Below are 21,789 nucleotides of genomic sequence, written 5' to 3'. Positions count from 1 at the left end.
AAGGACATTTATCTTCTGCCCTGTATTCTTGTGACACCTACTCCTTTGTGCACCACTTGCTCTGGAGATTGTGCACAGACATGATCAGAGCTGCTCCTAGCAATCTATCTAGCAATCGAATGTCAGATCAGTGGTTAAAAAAAAAAAAAAAAAAATGCTTCTTTTATCTACATGCATCCAGCTCCTCTCTCCAGCGCTAATTTTTTGACAGAGTGGAGGGTATGCGATGATTGTACTCGATCAACAGTGTATATATTGTTAAAAATGCTTTCACTAAAGCAATATCTGTATTGCAAAATTGTATTAACATGCAAAGCAGCATAAAAGGTTATTAGCAAGTAAAGGAGTAAGACTAGATAACAGGAAAATCAGTTGATGAACGGATACTGCAATCACCAAAATGCTGAAGCAAAGCTAGTTAGAAAGCTTTACCATTAAAGAGGATGGAAACGCAATTACTTTTTTACAAATAGGTCTGGTCTAGAATCGCATGACAAGGAAAATGACATTGTTTTCAATTGTCCATTTACATCTGTGTGCCTCAGCACAGAGCAATTTTGGAAAGATTCCTGTACTATTTGATGCGACTTCAGTGTGATATTTTTATTTTTTTTTGGCCCCATAGACTTTTCAAACCTTATCAACGTTGCATCCAAGTAGCACTACATAATTACACTGAAAGTCGGATCAAAATCGTATCGCAGCAGTGTGGACCTAGCCATAATACCGTAATGTTTGATTTTGAGTCCCTAGTTTTCAATAAAATAATACCTGGTAATCCGCTCATGAATGTCAAAGGGAGTGTATGCTACTTACACCACTTCCAACCAACAAATATACATCCACCAAGTAATAAGATACTGTACAATAATATCCATTTAGCAATGTGAAAAAAGTCCTATACAATAATATCAGTTCAGCTGCCCACACTTCCTTTGTTCCCACAAGTTTCAACAAAAATGAATAACCCAAATTAGGATGTATTTTTTAGTTTGTAGGAAAGTTATAGAGTTCACAAACTAGGGTATAGATCCGAAAACTGATCAAAAACAGTGCCAAGCAGTACTATGTACATGTCTAAAACAGTAATTAATGTAAAAGTGCCACAAATTGTAGTAATAATAGTATATAAAAAAAGTTATATCAAAAACAGTATCACATAATCCTTTGCAAATATTATAATAAATTATAATAATTTTGTGTCAAATGCAAATATGCATCAGAAAAAAATAAAGCATTTAACCATTTCCATACAGGGCACTTTTACCCCCTTCCGTCCCAGGCCATTTTTCAGGTCTCAGCGCTCTCACACTTTGACAATTGCGCGGTCATACAACATTGTACCCAAACTAAAATTTTATCATTTTCTTCACACAACTAGAGCTTTCTTTTGGTGGTATTTAATCACCACTGGGGTTTTTATTTTTTGCTAAATTAACAAAAAAAGACCAAAAATTAAAAAAAAAACAAAAAAAACATTTTTCTTAGTTTCTGTTATAAAAGTTTGCAAATAAATAATTGTTCTTCATAAATTTAGGCCAAAGTGTATTCTGCTACATGTCTTTGGTGAAAATAACCCAAATTAGGATGTATTTTTTAGTTTGTAGGAAAGTTAGAGTTCACAAACTATGGTATAGATCTGAAAATTGATCAATCCTGAAGTGCTAACCGCCAGTCTAATTTCTTGAGGTCCAAGAATGTCAGAACAGTACAGATATCCCCCAAATGACCCCTTTTTGCAAAGTAGACAGTCCGACGTACTTCATAAGAGGCATGGCGAGTTTTTTGAAGTTGTATTTTTTTTTTTGTCATTTTACGGAAAATGAAAAAATTTAAAAAATTATTTTTACAATTTTTTTTTTACATACTGTCACCAGTGCAGTACAGCGTCATCATATAATTGGCATGGCGGTGATCAGGGACACTGACTGGTGACAGTATGAAAAAAAAAAAACATTTTTTTTTACATTTTTAATATTTTTAATTTTTTATTACATTTTTTTTCTTTTTGTTAAAGATTTTTTTTCATATTTCACTTTGACCAAAGTAGTACAGTGTTACCATAGTAACATTGTACTACTTTGGGGAAGTGATCAGTATTTTTTTTACACAATTTGCTTATAGCAAAGAATTACTTTGCTATAAGCAAGCATTTACCTGAATGACATCGATTCATTCAGGGCTTTTTTTTTTTTTTCACTAATCACATGACACAGCTGGGCTGTGATTGGCCGAGCTTGTGCATGTGATCGCTGTGACCCTTCACAGCTAGGCATACTAGTATACAATGGATGGCGTGAATGAAGCCATCCATTGTATACAACTGTCATGTGACCTGCTGTGATTGGTCACAGCAGGTCATATGGTAACGGCAACGGGGCCTGTACTCAGATCTGTCATCGGCCGTGTCCGAGGTACACGGCCGGTGACAGATCACGCCGCTGCGTGGCTCTGAAGGCGTGCAATCTGCGCATGCCCGGGAGGACGCCTTATGGCGTCCACCCGGAACGCTGAGGGATTTTGCCGGCTGCCAAATGGCCATTGGCTGGGCGGCGAAAGGTTAAATATTAACCATTTAAAGACCACCCCATAGCAGATGTACTGCTACAGGGCGGCTGCACTGTGCAAATATACGTGTGTGTGTGTGTGTGTGTGTGTGTGACTTCGGATAGCGTGCCACCCTACCTGCGCTCTCATTGGTTCCTGAGGATGTCAGTCACCGGGTTCCGGCCAGCGATTCATGGCTGGGACTCTGTGATCGGCAGAAAAGCTGACAGGAGAGATCTGTGAGTGTAAACAACACTGATCTCCCTCCTTACACTGGGGACATGCTGGTTTCTATCTCTCTGCAAAGCTTTGAGGACCCCTGCTTTAAGGCATGCACCACACAGCCTATCTGAAAAAGGCAGATTTGACTCTTCCAATGTCTGAAACTGAATGGTTGTAAGAGTGCCCAGTGTTTTCAGAGTTCAAAAAATTGTATTTTTGTCTGCATACTTACCTGTAAAATTCCTTTCTTGGAGTTCATAACAGGACACAGAGCAGGCTATTCATGACTATGTATGTTATAGGCCGCCTATAGGTGAATGGACACTGACCGACCAATCAGAGAGGAGGTCCTCCCCTTTATAACCCCCTCCTATACAGGAAGTACCTCAGTTTTTGTAATGACATTCCAGAAAGAGGGTTGGGACCTCTGTGTCCTGTGATGTATTCCAAGAAATGGATTTAACAGGTAAGTATGTACAAAAAATCCAATTTTATTTATCATACAGCACGGGACACAGAGCAGGCTATTCATGACTATGTGGGATGTCCCAAAGCAATAAGAAATTTGAGGGGAGGGTGGCACCAGGGATGGCCACCATCAATCCCTCAGGACCTACTCAGCCGTTCATTAAACACTGTGGCCAAAGGCAGAATCCTCTAGGGTGCTGACATCCACCTGGCAGAATTTTGTGAATCTGTGAACCGAAGACCATGTAGTGGCCTTGCCAACCTGAGCCACTGATGCATGATGGCGGATTGCCCAAGATGCTCCTCCACTCCTCTGGCAGCACAAATAGAACATCTGGCCTCCTGACCTGTGCTGTTGCCGTATAGCACAAACCACATCCAAAGTATGCAGAGATCTTTCTCTTGCTGACTGAGGCCTAGGAAACAATGAAGGCAGAACTATGTCCTGACTGAGATGAAAACCAGAAACCACCTTTGGTAAAAAGCACAGATGAGTTTGCAACAGCACCCTATCATGATGCAAAACCAGAAATGGTTCTCTGCAAGAGAGCTGCCAGCTACGGCACCCTTCTCTCAGAAGTGATTGCCACTAGAAACAACACCTTACGAGTCAACAGGACCAGTGTAATCTCTCCCAATAGTTTCAAATGGTGTCTTTTGTAAAACCTCCAAAACCAAGTTCAGTCCCTAAGGACACAAAAGCACCCTGACTGGAGAAACCATATGCATCACTCCTTGTAAAAATGTGCAGACCAAAGAGTGAGATGCAATTGGCCTCTGGGAAAAAATAGCTAATGCTGAAACCTGGCCCTTAATGGTACCAACAGCCAAATTTTTCTGCAACCCTGCTTGAAGAAATGACAGAATCCTGCCAATCACATACTTTTGTGGGTGTTATTTGTGAACCTCACACCAGGCAATGTAAGCCTTCCAGGTTCTGTAATAAATGTTCCTAGAAACTTCCTTTCTGGAACCCAACATGATGATGATGGCAGAATCCGATGCTCCCCATCCTTCAAGATATGGGTTTCAAAAGCTACGCTGTCAGATTTAGCGACCGTAATGCTCGGTGCAATATAGGACCTTGAGACAACAGGTCTGGCCGATACATCAGGGCCCACGGCCTACCTACTGCCATCTTCACAATGTCCACGTGCCAGACCCTCCTGGGCCAGGCCGGAGCCTACCATTGGAATAGACTCCTGCTGAATACTGCATAAGAAACACAGCAGCAGCTGGATTGGAGGAAAGGCATAAATTAGTGAGAACTGATTCCAAGGAATCACTAAGGCGCCTATCCATGCCACGTGAGGGTCCCTTCTCCTGTACACAAAAAGACCGACGGTGTTGTTGCACCTGGATGCCAATAGATCTACTGTAAATCCGGGCAACCCCATCTCTGGCAGATTTCCTTGAAAACATCAGAATGCAAAGCCCATTCCCCTGGAATCAACTACTGGTGACCGAGATAATCCGCCTGCCAATTTTCCACACCTGGAATGAACACTGCTGATAGATTTGGAACATATCTCTCTGCCCAGGTCAGAATGCAGTTCACCAACTTTTGAGCACCTCGATTCCTGGAACCACCCTGGTGGTTGAAGTATGCGACTGCTGTGGCATTGGCAGACTGAATCCTTACAGGCCAACCCTGAAGCCTGGATGTCCAATATCTCAGAGCCAGCCTTCACTGCACTGTTCCAGGACATTGATGGGAAGAACCCTTTCCTGTAGAAGCCATATTCCCTGAACTGTGGCCTCCTCCAGAACGGCCCCCCAGGGCCCCCATGAAAGGCTTGCATCGGTGGTTACCAGCTTCCAAACCACTGGCCAAAAGGATCTTCCCATCTCCAAATTGTGAGTTATCGACCACCTATTCAGGCTCTGCTGCACCTCTGTAGACAGAGATGTGGCATAATCCAGGGCCGCAATATTTTTGTTTCAAACAGACAGAATGTACCTTTGGAGTGGTCTGAAGTGGAATTGAGCATAGGGAATAGCCTTGAACAAAGACACCATCTTCCCCAGCAACCTCATACAGAGGCAAATTGAAGGATACCTCTTGGCCTTCAAACTGAAAACCTCGTTCCTCACGGTGCAACATTTCCCTGGAGGCAGAAATACCTTTGAGCTTGAGCACTTAGCCCAGCTCTTCCGGGATCTGCATTGTAAGGACCACATCCTGCTTCAGATTTGGCACCGACCAATTTCTGAGCAAAAGATCATCTAGACAACCTGTAACCGATACTCCCCAAGTTCTGAGTAGCCCCAACACCAGAGCAAGAATTTTTGTGAAAACTCTGGGAGCTGTGGCCAGCCCAAACGGTAGTGCTATGAACTGGAAATGCTGAGCATATACTGCAAACAGCAGAAATCTTTGGTGAGGAATGAATATCGGTACATGCAGGTATGTGTCCTTGATGTCTATTGACGCCAAAAAATCTCCCTCCTGTAGGGAGGCCACTTCTGACTGAACCGATTTAGAACCTCGCGATCCAAAATGGGCCTTTCATCACCATTTGGTTCTGGGACTGTAAACCAGTTTGATTAAAAGCCCTGAAACCTTTAGCCCACTGGAACCTCTGAGTACTTGAAATAAAGCTCTTCTTTTCTCTGTATTCGTTGGTACATTTGATCTTAGAAACTGGAATGAAATACTTGAAATTCTAGTCTGTACCCCAGATAAATCATGGAAATTACCCTTTTGTCTTGGATTACAGCCTTCCACGTGGCCACAAAATTCAAAAGCAAAGCACGTGGAACATCCCTCCAAATCCTCGTCCGAGCATTCCCCCCTGCACTGATGGTCTTCCAATCCGATGCTTGACACGGTCAGAAAGACTCTGTGAAATGCCAATCGCTGCCACAACTAGCTGTGCAGCACAACCTGCCAGGGAGAAGGAGACCTTAAGGAGAGATTCCAGCTTCTTATCCACTGGGTCCTTGAAAACCTGTATATTATCCACAGGACATGTTACAGATTTATTCAGGGATGAAACTGCTGCATCCACTACAGGCAACCCCAATTTCTTAAACTTTTGTTGCATGGGGTACAAGCAAGAAAACCTCTTTGGTGGCACAAAAAACCTGTCTGGGTGATCCCAGTCAGCATACATAATTTGCTGCAAAAGAGGATGCAGGTGAAAGGTCTGAGTACTCTGTGAAGGGTTTAAAGAGCTCAGGGAAGAATAAGTAACCTCCAGAGGGTTCTATCGGAGGTAGCCCGAATCCAGACCATACCATATCAGATCAGTGAGATCTTGGACTTAAAATCTCTGACTGGGAGGCAGAGACCTTCGGCTGTGAATCCTCAGACAGAAATTCTACTGCCTGACCTTCCCCCAGCTCTTCCTCATCCTCCAGGCTCCACCCATTCCTGCTTCAGGATTGGTGGTTCTAGTGACTGGGATCTATCCAGCTTCCTAGTCCCCTGAGAATCTGATGCAATCATCCCAGCGATGTTATCTTCTAAACCCGCTAAGGCTGAAGCAAGATCATCCTTGGTTACATATGCTGAGGCAGAAGCCTCAGTAATAGCCACAATGCAAGATAGATGCAGCGGCTCAGACTGCCCAGTCACTTCTGACCTCTCAGGAGAGGATATTACAGCGGACCTTCGGCTACGTTCCTCAGAACCTGGCGGTGGTACATTAGTGCCCTTTCCTGGTGCACCTCCTCCACTCCGCTTTCTGGAAGACATTACTTCAGATAGCGCAAACCTGTGCACCTCCACTAGTAACACAGATCACCATGATACAGCTATGCAAATAGTGTGCTGAAAAAACTCTCAACACAAATGCTGCCTTATGAGCCATCTAGGTTAGCTCCTGACTGACTGGTCCACTCTTTCCCCTCAGTGGAGTACTCGCATGCCCCTACTTATTAGCCCGCTCTGTGTCCTGGCCACAGGAGATTAATCAGCAGCAGCAGCCAGGTATGTCTTGGCCTTCAGATAAACAAAAGATGGCTGACTTCCATTTCCGATCGCACTCCATCTAGTGGCCAAAAATAAAAAGCGCAAACACAACTCAGTCACAACACCTCTTCTTCTTTTCCAATTTAGAGCTTTGTTTCTCTTTACAGAGAATTGTCAGCTAAAATGTTGAATTTTAAGGAAAAAAGAGTCCAAAAACAAAGAATTGATCATTTTTCTAAGAGAGAATCTAGATCAGATCTCTGAGGAGTTGTCTGATTGTAAAGGGATAAAATCAACTTTAAAAACGAGCGAATACCCATCTCCAGCATGAGGTAGATGTCCAAAACCGTGCAGATCAGCAATTGGTAACAGGAGACACAGGAGCTAAAAGCCAGCAGTACAAGGGTTAAACATTCTACTTGGCAGACAACAAATGTCATTGAAACTTTTAGCAGCTCACATCCAGACCATTCTATGAGGCCTAAAATTGTAATCTCATTAAAATCAGAGGCTTCAGAATCTGAGAGTAACTACAGTGACCCCCCTAGATGAGGATGAAATGCCTTCCAGTAGGGAACACTATCTTCCTAAATTAAGACCCATCTCACTTAACCACTTGCCTACCGGGCACTTATACCCCCTTCTTTACCAGGCCAATTTTCAGCTTTCAGCACTGTCACACTTTGACAATTGCGCGGTCATGCAAGATTGTAGTCATGAAATTTTTAGCATTTTTTCCTCACAAATAGAGCTTTCTTTTTGGTGGTATTTAATTGCCGCTGGGTGCTTTACTTTTTGCGCTATAAACAAAAAAAGTGCACAAAATTTGAAAAAAAAGTTTCTTTGTTTCTATTATAAAGTTTTTCAAACAGGTAATTTTTCTCCTTCACTGATCTGCGTTGATGAGGCAGCACTGATGGGCACTGATAGGCGGCACTGATAGGTAGCACTAATGAGGTGGCACGGATATGCGGCACTGATAGGCAGCACTAATGAGGTGTCACGGATAGGCGGCACTGATAGGCGGACACTGATGATGGGTACTGATAGACGGCACTGACTGGCAGCACTGGTGGGCACAACCACTGGCTGGTGGCACTGCTGGGCACAGGTAGGTGACAAAGGCACTGACTGGTGGCACTGACTGGCAGCACTGCTGGGCTGCACCGATGGACATGCACAGGTGGGTGGGACTGCTGGGCACAGGTAGGTGGCACTGCTGGGTGGCACAGGTGGGGGCACTGCTGGGCACATGTGGGCGCACTGCTGGGCACAGGTGGGAGTAACTTGTGGGTGGCACTGCTGGGCACCGATCATCAGTGCCCTGATGATCGGTGCTGATCCCTGCTCTGACAACTGCCAGTTCTTGGCAGTACTTTCCTCTGACAGCGTGAGGAAAGTGCAGCCGAGAACCGGCAATTGCATTTCCCGGTGATCAGCGTGTCATTGGACACGGCTGATCACGTGGTAAAAGGCTGCTGTGAGTGGCCTTTTACCACATCACGTGATCAGCTGTGTCCATAGGACACAGCGATCACGGAGATCGCTGGGTGCACGCCCCCAGGGGCGCGCAGGAGAGCGCGTTCTGGGAGGACGTCATATGACGCCCACCCAGAACTGGCTGGCCACAGTGTAGCCGTCATTCGGCTATCTGCGGTCGGCAAGTAGTTAATAAACACCCCAAAAGTGTGAGAGAACCCCAGAGACCTGTGTATGATAACTCCAAAGTGATACAATTCTAAAGAGCCTATTCTAAAGGTCGACACTGTTGACCACCCTCTCCTCCTTGCCAAACTGCACTCCCTTGGCATCAAGGATGCTGCTCTCTCCTGGTTCTCCTCCTACCTTTCCCAACGCTCCTTCAGCATCACCTACAACACTGCCACCTCCCCCTCCCTCCCCTCTCTGTCGGGGTCCCCCAAGGCTCTGTCCTCGGGCCCCTCCTCTTCTACATCTATACCTCCTCCCTTGGCAAACTTATTCACTCCCACGGCTTCAATTACCACCTCTATGCCGACGACACCCAAATTTACCTCACCCCCTCACTCTCTGCCTGCATCGCCCACCTCCTAAACGACATATCAGACTGGATGTCGCTCCATTTCCTCAAACATAACCTATCCAAAACCGAGCTCCTGGTCTTCCCCCCACCTTGTGCCCCCCCCCCCCATCATCTCCATCACTACTAACAACGCCACTATCTCTCCCACCCCACACACCAAAGTCCTGAGTGTCACCCTGGACTCCCACCTCTCCTTCCTACCCCACATCCAACTGCTATCTAGATCTTGCAGGCTCAACCTCCGCAACATCTCCAAGATACGCACATTCCTCACCCCAGACACCACCAAACAACTCGTACACTCCATCATCTCACGCCTGGACTATTGCAATTCCCTTCTCACTGGCCTACCCAAACGAACTCTATCCCCACTCCAGTCGATCCTAAACGCAGTGGCTAGACTCATTCACCTCACCAAGCGCTCCACATCTGCCTCCCCCCTCTGCCAATCCCTTCATTGGCTCCCAATTACCCAACACATCAAATTCAAACTGCTAACTCTGACCTACAAAGCCATTCACAATGCCGCCCCAAACTACATAACTGACCTGATACCCAAATACTACCCTACCCGTGCCCTCCGCTCCTCACAGGACCTCCTGCTCTCTAGCTCCCTGGTCTCCTTCTCCCACGCCCGATTGCAGGACTTCTCCAGGACTTCCCCCATCCTCTGGAACTCCCTACCCCAATCCATCAGACTGTCCCCTACCCTCCTCACCTTCAGGCGCACCCTGAAAACCTCCTCTTCAGGGAAGCCTACCCCAACCTCACCTAACACCCGACCTCACCTAACCACTAACCTCCTCCACTCCTCCCACCACTCCATCCCCCACAGCCATCTCCTCCTGTACCACCTTCCCCTCCCTCCTAGATTGTAAGCTCAAAAGAGCAGGGCCCTCGAACCCCTTGTGTATTGTACTGTTACTGTCTTGTCTCATGTTCTGTCCCCCTTGCTACTGTACAGCACTGAGCATAGCCTTTGGCGCTATATAAATACTGTATAATAATAATAATCTTACAAGTCCTACCGCAGGTCCCTGACTTCCATCAGTTACCAACTTGGCCATACCTCTCCCCTGCCCCACAGAGTGGAGCCCAGCCCAGGGTTCCGGGATCCTTGGAGTCCATCCTTCCCCGTGCATAGAGTCCTGGACTACCCCCACCACAAAAGCCACACTCGCCCCCCCCCCCCCCCCCGCCGGAGAGCCCATGGAGCAGAGGACGTTGCTGCCCACACCGACCGCCCCATCCACACCACTGGATGAGTGCTCACAGGGTGGCCAGCCGCACATCGGAGGCTGTCAATGCTGCCTTTAACCGTGGTGGGTCTCCCAACTGGAGGACCGGAGTCAGTGGGGACACCAAGTCCTGCCAGCTGTGTGACATCCACACCTCCAGCAAGGTGCCCACCCCACCGACCCACAACAACCAGGCTACCCCTCCTGGCACCGGATCCTCTCCATTGACACCATCTGGAGGAGCCACAGTTGGACAGGTGAGAGCTGTCCTGCTGCCCCCCTCCTTTCCTGCTGCCCAGTTCCTGTGACACTGCCACCCACCTGTCTCGATGCCACCCTCTTGTGATGCTGCCCTCCACCTGTGATGCTACCCACCCTCATTTGATGCTGCCCCTCACCTCTCACCCTACCCCCCACCTCTGACGCTGCCCCCCTGCTGTGACACTGCCCCCCTCCTGTGAAGCTGCCCCCATTGACACCATCTGGAGGAGCCACAGTTGGACAGGTGAGAGCTGTCCTGCTGCCCCCCTCCTTTCCTGCTGCCCAGTTCCTGTGACACTGCCACCCTCCTGTGAAGCTGCCCCCCCCACCTAGCCCACTGCCCTCCCTCCTGTGATGCTGCCCCCCACCTGTCTCCCTGTTCCCCCTCCTGTGACTCTGCCCCCCACCTGTCTCGCTGCCCCCCACCTAACCCGCTGCCCTCCCCATTGTGGCGATGCCCCTCATCTGTCTCCCTACCCCCTTCCTGTGACGCTGCCCCCGACCTGTCTCCCTGTACCTTACTTGTCTCCCTGCTGCCCCTTCTGTCCCACTGCCCCCCCTCCTGGCCCACTGCTCTTCCATGATGCTGTCCCCCACCTAGCCCGCTGCCCTCCCTCCTGTGATGCTACCCCCCACCTAGCCCATTGCCCTCACATGAAGCTGTCCCCCACTTGTCTCCCTGTTCCCCACTTTTCTCCCTGCTCCCCCTTCTGTGACGCTGACCCCCCCCTCCTGTCCCACTGCTCCTCCTCTGTGATGCTGCCGCCCTCCTGTGACATTGCCCCATCTGCCCCCCCCCCCCCCGGCTCTTAAATTTTCTTAGCTGGCTCCTAGATTCAAACCAAATTTGTCAAGCCCTGCTGTATAGGAGGGGTTATATAGGGGAGGACCTCCTTTCTGATTGGTCGGCCAGCGTCCATTCACCTATAGATGGCCTGTAACCCACATAGTCATGAATAGCCTGCTCTGTGTCCCGTGATGTACGATAAAGAAATGCTATATGCCCTCATTTCCATCTGACCTTGTTCAGGAAAGGGAAGCGGAACCTCCTTTACTTGACGATATGGAGGAAAGTATTAAGGGCATTGATTTTGTAGCAGAGATATTGAAAGATTTCCCTGAGCCTTATGAGGTGAAAGCTTTGGCTTCATGCCAAATGCTTTCTACTGTGGGCAAATTAACTGATGCGGTGTGCACTAGTCTTTGCCTTTAAACCACCGAATTCTCCACAGCCAAAACATACCCCTGTGGATACTAAGAAACTGTATAGGAGATAAGCATTCATTTTATCGTAACGTGGGTAGTGGACGTGCAACACTCTATGCCTGAAAAGGAGCTGGAGCTTCTTTGGTGCGTTTGTCATGCATAGGGCAGCCCATTCAAGTGAATCTGTCACTGCTTCCCTCAGGGGAATTTTTTTTGCATCCATAGACATTCAAGATGCCAATCTCCCTATTTCCATTTTCCCATCACACTAATACTTCCTACGTTTTACTTTGGGAATACAGCATTTTCAGTGCATGGTACCAACATTTGGGCTTTCCTCTGCACCCCCCTTTTTTTTTTAACAAAAATGCTTGCCCTGCCTCTGGCTCTTTCTACAAATCTAGGGCTATCAAGCCATAAGTGGATGACCTCCTACAGAAGGACTCCTCAGCCAAGAACTTGTCTGCAAACATCCAAAAGCCATATCCCTTCAAAACTTTGACTGGATAATCAAATCTCCAAAGACTGCCCTCCAATCCTGACACTGTGTGGAGTACCTAGGTCTAGTCTTGGATACAGCTCAAGCCGGAATCTTCCTCCGAGGTTTGCCTCTTTAACCCCTTCATGCCAATGTCCCCCCTCTATTGTACAGCGCTGAGCAAACCCTTTGGCGCTATATAAACTCGTAGTAATAATAATAATGTCACACAAATATGCGGCCTCACAGAACTGGGCTTTTTTCTGTGGGGCTGCATATTTGCGTACCTGTCTTTTCACTTGAGAGCCTCTGGTCCCATTTTAACTCCTGATTCCGGGTCACGTGATCGCTGTGATAGCCTCTGATTGGCTATTACAGTGATCAGTCACTGTGAAGCCCGCCCCCTTGGTTTTTTTTTTTCTCTCTGAATGGAGGAGAGAGATGCATTGTATCTTAACTCCTGGCATAGAGGGGGAAAAAAATGTTTGTTAAAAAATAAATATTAAAAAATAAAGAAACAATACCTAGATCAAGGTTTGATCTAGTTCCGTGCCAGGGTAAGTGTTTGGTTCAAACTGCAGGGTTTTTTTTTTGTTTTTTTTTAACTGTTTGAAAAAAAAAGATAGATAAATATTAAAAAAAGAAAAAAAATACTTAGATCAAGGCTTGATCTAGTTCAGTGCCAGGGTTAGTGTTTGGCTCAAGTTCTGGGTGTCAGTGTGTTTTAGGTAAAAAGAAAAACAAAATGCGCACTACTGTTTCTGGGCTGTAGTACAGGTAGAAATAACATACACACACATATATATATATATATATATATATATATATATATATATATATATATATATATATATATATATATATATATAGTATCGCTGCAATCGTCAAGAGCTGGAAAATTTATTTTGGGTTATTCTTGGGTAGGTTATGGTAGTAACAAGAAGCACACAGCTAAATTAAAAAGATTTTTTTTTTTACGATTTTGGGCAAGTTTTCCTTTTGTTAATAGAAAAAAATCAGGAGCTATTCATTACCATTTACCACCAAATGAAGGCCTAATTTGTCCTGAAAAAAACAAGGTATAATTCACTGGGATGTACAAAGTAGTTGTGATGATATGTATGGTTTTACTAACACATGTCAAAGTTGTTTTAAAATTTTACTTGGGCTTTAAGATTTGTTTTACCCTTAGGCATGAAGGGGTTAATATCCAGGTCTGACAACCTCCATTCCCAATGCCACCCCTATTCACTTCTGCGCTGGGGTTCTGGGTCTCATGGTGGCCTGCTTCAAGGCCATTTCCCATTCCCCAATTTCACTCCAGACTCCTTCAATCCAACACCCTCAAGACAAGGAACAAACAGATGCAATGCCTATCTCCTTTTTGGAGCCACTTCCCATCTACATGCATTCTTGCGATGGCTGCTTGGCATCTTCTAGGACTGTGTTAACAGTGGACCCTTTTTTTTAAAGAAGAAATTCATACTTTATGGTTTACACCAGTGTTTCTCTTTAAAATTATGCACAATCTTGAGGCATGCGTTAAAATTATACACAATCTCGAGGTACCCCATTCTGAAATGTAGAAAACTAAACTAATAGTTTTATATATAACACAGCAACATCCACACAAGTAGGACACAGATCGCCAGAGGTGACTTATTCTTCCAAAGCAAATACACCTTTGCACACTGGTACTGACTAGTAACCCAATATTTATCTTCTCTGTTTCTCTCCCTCACTCAGCTAATGTGACCCCAGTGCTGACAGAGGGGCAGGGGAGGGGCAAACAAGGATGCTGTCTAGGTGCCCTATGTTCTTTTTATCATCCAATCACTTTTTTTATTGTTAGGAAGAATGGAAAATTGTAGTGGTGCACAAGGAAAACCTGTGGCTTTGTTTGTCTTAAAGGCAGGCTTAAGCCAAACTTAGACTAGCTTGTATAGAATTTTTGGGCAAATTGTAGACATTTTGTCAAGGGACCCCTGAAGAAACCTGGTTGAAAAAGGCTGGCTCTATATATACTGTGTGTGTGTGTGTGTGTGTATGTATGTATGTATGTATGTATGTATGTATGTGTGTATATATATATATATATATATATATATATACACACACACACACACACACCTGTAGTATTAATTTATTTTGATCAATTAACCACTTTCCCTCCGCCCTATAGCAGTTGTAGCAGGGTGGCATTCCTGTGCAAAATCACATAGATAAACATCATTTTGCACTTCCATCACATGAGGGTGTGCGCGCACCGCTGAAGGAAATCTTTAGTTGTGAAACGTTACAGCAAAAACGATCTGTAAGCCACGGAAAGCAGTTGCTCACCAGCACCTGTTGCGACAGGGGAACGTAATGAATTGTTTCTCTCTGCAGAGCTGAGAAATCATCATTTCCCCTAGTGAATGCACCATCTAATGTACACCAAGTACATAGCTAGGCACACACTTAACCCTTTGATCAAGCAGAATACATTTTGGTCTACATTTATGAAGACGTTTTATTTTTTAAAAATGTTTTATTGGATGTTTTATAGCAAAAAATATATATATTTTTTTTAAAATTGTCAGTCTTTTTTTTTCCGTTTATAACAAATAAAGTAAAATCTGCAGAGGTGATCAAATACCAAAGGAAAGCTCAATATGTGGGGAAAAAAAGGACATAAATTTCATTTGGGTACAGCATTGCATGACTGTGCAATTGTTAAAGTAATGCAGTGCTGCATTGCAAAAAATGGCCTGGTCATGGGAAATGGAAAGTAAATGAACAGAGGAGAAATCCAAATCAGATCAGATCAATATTTAGTGTGATCACTCCATGCCTTCAAAACCGCATCAGTTATTCTAGGTACATTTGCAAACCGTTTCTGAAAGAACTCAGCAGGTAGATTGTTCCAAACATCTTGGAGAACTTGGAGATTTTCTGTGGATTTAGGCTGCCTCACATTCTTTTGTCTCTTCATGTAATCCCTGTATGAGCCAGCCCATTACTTCTAGGACTACGGTTTCTTCTTTACTCTGAAGACAGTTCTTAATGACATTGACTGTATGTTTGGGGTTGTTGTCCTGCTGCAGAATACATTTGGGGCCAATTAAATGCCCCCCTGATGATATGGCTTGATGTTTGAGTATCTGCCTGTATTTCCCAGCATTGAGGACACCATTGATCCTGACCAAATCTCCAACTTAATTTGCAGAAATGCAGCCCCAAACTTACTGTTGGATGCAAACACTCATCATTGTACCACTCTCCAGTGCTTCCTGAACTAAATGCCTTTTGCTACAGCCAAATATTTCACATTTTGACTAATTAGTCCAGAACACCTGCTAATTTTCTGCACCTCAGCTCCTATGTTTTCATGTATAGGACATGGCTCAACTAAGCACAAAAACAGAAACTGTACACATTCTGGGAGTAGACAACTGGCTAGTGGATTTTCTAAGCCATCAATGCGTAAACTTGTGCAGTTGTCTATGCAAGTGTAATGTCCCAGATGCTCCACCCTTGCCAGATTGATCAGACAGCTTATGTCCAGGGCCTCTGCCCTTAAGGAAAAGATTCCGTCCTTTCCCATCAGAGCCCTTTTCCACCATCTGAGCAGTTGGTACCTCCTGGGCTTTTCAGCTTCTGGCATCTTTGTCCCAGATTTGAAAGACCGCCATCTGGTTCTTTGTTCACATGTCTTCCATATTCTACCAGGTGGCTATTTAGGCCTAAGCTGATGCCACAAGGTGGTTCAAGGCGTTATCTGGGTGTTTCGTGCAGGTTCCTCAAACTCTTGTGGGCCTATTGAGAGTTTTAGGTTGCTATGTTACCCAGTCCTCAGTTTTATTTGCTTGGGTATATCTGATGGCCAATGAATACCAGTTCTATGTCTACTACTGTATAAGTTAATGCAAAATTTGACTTGCTTGTAAATTCCTTCTCTTGAAGTACAGTGTTGGACACGAGCCTCTCCCCTTTTTGTCTTAATTTCTGTTTGTTGCTTGCAAAAAACTGGAACCTGAGAGTCGGTGGGGTTATAAAGGCATGTTGCTCAGTGAAGGCCACTGTGGGAGAGGACAGCAGGAGTCAGAATCTTGAAGCCAGGTTTTAGTATTGCTAGGGGGAAGCCCCAGCAAAATTGTTTGCATGTGTTCAATCACCTAAAGATAGCAGCATTTAACCCATGGTCTGTGAATTTCAGTTCTATACTATACTCCAAGATGCGGAATTGATAGGTGTCAAAATTTCAATTTTTTTTCTTTAATAAAAAAGGCAAACCTTTCATACATGGCAAACTAAATGTCATGAAGATAGGGTTTACATCTACTTGATGTTGAGTTTTTTGTTTTGAAAAGTTATCTCCAAACTTTCCAAAGTGCCAGTTTACTGTCCTTCAGATTTTTGTGGGGTCGGATTGTGGCCAGTGAGGGTATTGGCATTACTGGGAAGAATAATGCCTCATCATTGCAATCAGTGGGAGGAATAGTGCCTCACCATTGGTGTAAGTGGTAGGAATAGTTGCCCCATCATCAGATTACAAGGATGTGGAGCTCTGTCAGTGGATATTGGAGCCAGATACTTGTGAATTACCGGTGTAGATGGTGTTCCAGGCTTCTAAGGAAGGGCCCAGCTGAACGGATCAGATTAGGGGCATGCAGTGGAACCAGTGTTCCCTGTGAACATTTATTACCCCATGATATATTTTTGTGAAAAGCAATCAAAGGGAAATTTTATATTTTTTTCTCTACATCTACAAAGTAATGAAAAGGAGCTGCTTTGAGCTGACTATAACAGCTGAATGATAAGTCTCGTCTGTGTCTTTATCATTTTAGCGAAGAGCTTGGAGAATTCATGGAGATGAAAGGTGCCAATACTCCTGGTATTCTTGTGTTAACGACCGGCCTTAGCAAGCCATTTATGCGTCTGGACAAGTACCCAACATTACTAAAAGAGTTGGAACGACACATGGAGGTAAAAAGTTTGTTTTTTCCCTTGGCATTACATTGAATGAAGAGTGATAAGTTGAACACTTCTTTCTATTGCCTCGTTAATATGAATTATTGCAAATAAACATTTTAGATTTGGCTTCTGCAGTCAGCAACTCTGGGGTACTCCATCCCATTTTAACCAGACCTTCACTACTGTGCTGTGAATAGCAGAAGCATCAATCAGAGACCAAGTACATCACCATACTAAGTTAATCACTAGTATACAGGGCTCTATCTGAGTAATAATTGCAGTTTCTAAATCTAATGTTACATTTACGGTATTAGTGTTTGTTATGCTATAGCAGTTGTTTGAAACAACAGCACCCATTGTGATTTTTTGCTCACAAAATATTGGTCATTTTGATTAGAATTCATATCAAATTCTAACCATGTAATCATGAATCATAATATACATTATGAGGTTGATTTACTAAAGGCAAATATATTGTGCACTGCAATTGCACTTGCTCCAGAGCTTAGTAAGGTATGTATGAGTAAGCTAAGTATGAGGTAAAGCTTTACTTTGCACAAAATACTCCAAACACATGCAAGGAAAATAAAGAAAACACAGATCTAGAGCAACTGCACTTGCAGTGCACAGTGTATTTGCCTTCAGTAAATCAACCCCTATGTACATTATGCATTAATGGAGGGTACTTAAAGCGTTTGTTAGGAGAATTTGTAATTGCTGCCTATTAAAGGCTGATGTTTGGTGGGGCACAGCCAATTGTTTTTTCTTCCTCCTTCCCCAAGGCTATGCTCCACTAAATCAAAATAAAACAGTGGACTTTTTCTTTTGTCAAGCCCTGTGACTGTGATCTCTCTTGCTCTCCTAAAACATCTCAAGGAAAGTGTGTGTGTATGTATGTGTGTGTTATGTACAGTATGTAGATGTATAATCTATATACATAGACACACATTAACCACTTCATCTCCTGTACTAATAAACCCCTTATTGCCCAGAGGATTGTTGCACTTCAAGTGTTACTAAACCCATTACAGTAAAATCAGTCTGTACAGTGGGGCAAAAAAGTATTTAGTCAGCCACCAATTGTGCAAGTTCTCCCACTTAAAAAGATGAGAGAGGCCTGTAATTGGCATCATAGGTAGACCTTAACTATGAGAGACAAAATGAGAAAACAAATCCAGACAATCACATTGGCTGATTTGGAAAGAATTTATTTGCAAATTATGGTGGAAAATAAGTATTTGGTCAATATCAAAAGTTTATCTCAATACTTTGTTATATTTCCTACGTTGGCAATGACAGAGATCAAACGTTTCCTGTAAGTCTTCACAAGGTTGGCACACAATGTTGCTGGTATGTTGGCCCATTCCTCCATGCAGATCTCCTCTAGAGCAGTGATGTTTTGGGGCTGTCGCTGGGCAACACGGACTTTCAACTCCCTCCAAAGGTTTTCTATGGGGTTGAGATCTGGAGACTGGCTAGGCCACTCCAGGACCTTGAAATGCTTCTTACAAAGCCACTCCTTCGTTGCCCGGGCAGTATGTTTGGGATCATTGTCATGTTGGAAGACCCCGCCACTTTTCATCTTCAATGCCCTTGCTGATGGAAGGAGGTTTGCACTCAAAATCTCACAATACATAGCCCCATTCATTCTGTCCTGTACATGGATCAGTCGTCCTGGTCCCTTTGCAGAGAAACAGCCCCAAAGCATGATGTTGCCACCCCCATGCTTCATAGTAGACGTGGTGTTCTTTGGATGCAACTCAGCATTCTCCTCCAAACACGATGAGTTGTGTTTCTACCAAACAGTTCTATTTTGGTTTCATCTGACCATATGACATTCTCCCAATCCTCTTCTGGATCATCCAAATGCTCTCTAGCAAACTTCAGACGGGCCCGGACATGTACTGGCTTAAGCAGGGGGACACGTCTGGCACTGCAGGATCTGAGTCCCTGGCGGCGTAGTGTGTTACTGATGGTAGCCTTTGTTACGTTGGTCCCAGCTCTCTGCAGGTCATTCACTAGGTCCCCCCCGTGTGGTCCTGGGATTTTTGCTCACCGTTCTTGTGATCATTTTGACCCCACAGGGTGAGATCTTGTGAGGAGCCCCAGATCGAGGGAGATTATCAGTGGTCTTGTATGTCTTCCATTTTCTAATTATTGCTAATTATTGCTCCCACAGTTGATTTGTTCACACCAGTTCTTTTTAAGTGGGAGAACTTGCACAATTGGTGGCTGACTAAATACTTTTTTGCCCCACTGTATATGCTGTAAAGCATGCTTGTTATACTCACTGTGGAACCTAAGGGGTTAATCTCTGCACTGTTTAAAAGATGTTTAATCATCTCTTCTCTGATCCTCCCTTTCTTCCAGCGTCTCCCTCTTCTCTCCTGATAAGACGTGTTGTGTGGAGACACTGCACACTCTCAGTTTGGTGTGTATTGCTAGAGAGGTTTTTTTTTTTCTTGGCAGAGTGCATGTGTTTAGCACAGGGTCAATCAGCACTGCCCAGACAGAGGTCAGGGGTATTACATCCTCCTAGAGAACCCCTCCAAGTTTTAACCAGTGCTCTGCTGAACACTGATAGAAGTCACAAGACTGCTGTAACTGCTGATGAGAAAAGGTATTTAGTAGTTTATATTTACTAAAATAATTGCATTCCCATTGTCTGTGTACTGTTGGAGACCAGATATAGTGAATGCAGGGTCCTGGGTTTAGTAACACTTTAAGCTAGGGACTCTAGGGACCTGTGTTTTAGCTATGACCTAATATGCTAACATATCATGTCATTTTTCTATATGATTGAGGTATTCTTTGGTGATCTTGTCTTCAAAAAGTTTTTATATTCTATATTTTCTAGGAAGAGGACACTAGAATTATGAAATTATGCTTTGTGTTTAATGTGTGGAAAATGGAAATGTTAAAGTTACATTCAGGCTTGCACATTGGCATTCTGACTATTCTACTAACACACACGTTTCCTCAAAAGGGGATACAAATCTGCCTCTTTTCCCTTGCTTCCTCCATAATGTAGTGTTAGGCATGCAAAAAATGCTTAATTTACTCTTTGAAAAAAAAAAAATGAGTATCTGGGTTGGCAAATACCTGTCTGTGTGTAAAGGAAACTTTGCTGGCCTCACCACTGCTTCATTACTGTACAATAAGGCAGTTAATAGGTGGGGTAACAGAGGTAGAAATAAGCCTTTTGGTGGCTGAATGATCTGCCCCAATGTAACAACACCACTGACCTTATCTGCTACACATGTGACCCTGTATGGACTTGCCTTACCAGATAAGCCTAGAATTGTCACCAGACACTGACTGGGGGCAGGAAGGTGGAGGAACAAAGTCTCTTTAATAGTTTATCAATATTATTAGGGATAAACTTGTTTTGAGATTACATTGAAATTGAGTAACAAACCATTCTTGCAAATATTTTAAAGAAAATAATTTAATTCATAGGACTCTCTGTTTTTAGGATTATCACCCAGATAGACCAGATATACAGAAATCCATGACTGCTTTCAAGAATCTATCGGTAAACAGTTTTTGTGTGAAATTTCTTTAATTTTGTGCATATGGCTGTTTGAAATCTTTTGAATATTCTGTTTTCTTAAGTCTTATATATACCGTGTGTGTGTGTACATGTACTGTGTGTGTGATAGTTATTTCTCACGTAAAATTCTCTGTCATTTGTAATTTTATATTTGAAACAGTGATTTAAACAACCAAGGGGATTTTATGGAAAAAAATCAGTGGTTTAAACAACCCAGAGCATTGATCGAAAAGACACAAAACTACTTCAGTGATCTCCACCTGCCTCTGGGTCCTGTGCTCAGTGGTTGCCTTGCTGCATTGTGAACCCAGAGGGTTGGCACGGGCGCCATTTAGAGAATGCTTTGCATGTCCTCAAAGACTCCAAAGTATTCTCTAAGTGCAGAGAGCGATGGCTGACCACCTGTGTTCAGAATTCAGGGCAGCTACTCTGCTTGGGACTTGGAAATTAGTGGAGATCACTGGAATAGCGGTGTCTACTACAGTCATTTCCAACTTCTAGACAAGATGTGTCAAACACAAGGTCTGCGGGCCAAATCTTCTTTCATGTGACTCTCTCGCACCTCTCCTTCTGCTGCAACCCTTACACCCCCCCCCCCCCCCACACACACACACACCTTCTTCTACAGATCCTGTGTCTCTCTGTGCATCCACAACACCCCCTTGTCTCCACCTCCTCTGGTCCCATCATTCAGCAGACCCTGGCAGCTGCCTCCAGCCCTCCTGTGGTCCTCCTCCAGACCCTGCACTTGCACTCTGCTTCCCATTTCCACCCCCAGCTTTTTCCCAAAAGCAACACAAGGTAAGGGGACTGCACTGTGACGTAAGGAAGAGTGGGGGACTCTTGACTTGTGATGGTGGGGGTGCGGGGTGCTTTGCACAT

At 44.4% G+C, this 21,789-nt stretch overlaps 1 protein-coding gene across 6 annotated transcripts in view; it reads left to right on the top strand.

The window, feature by feature from the left end:
- Window positions 1–21,789, top strand: part of ARHGEF7 (Rho guanine nucleotide exchange factor 7) — a 223,673-nt gene that overhangs the window by 123,291 nt on the left and 78,593 nt on the right. For all 6 annotated transcript variants that reach the window (XM_089693578.1, XM_089693575.1, XM_089693577.1 and 3 more), the window contains exons 10-11: window positions 17,228–17,366; window positions 20,830–20,889. In XM_089693578.1, the coding sequence (XP_089549704.1) occupies window positions 17,228–17,366; window positions 20,830–20,889 (199 nt within the window). The remainder of the gene's footprint in view (window positions 1–17,227; window positions 17,367–20,829; window positions 20,890–21,789) is intronic.

This window comes from Staurois parvus, unplaced genomic scaffold, assembly GCF_062004578.1.
Source record: "Staurois parvus isolate SC_StPar_1 unplaced genomic scaffold, SC_StPar_1.0 ptg000634l, whole genome shotgun sequence".
Lineage (NCBI taxonomy): Eukaryota > Metazoa > Chordata > Amphibia > Anura > Ranidae > Staurois > Staurois parvus.
Note: the sequence above shows the minus strand (reverse complement) of the source record. Positions and strands in the feature narration are given on the sequence as shown.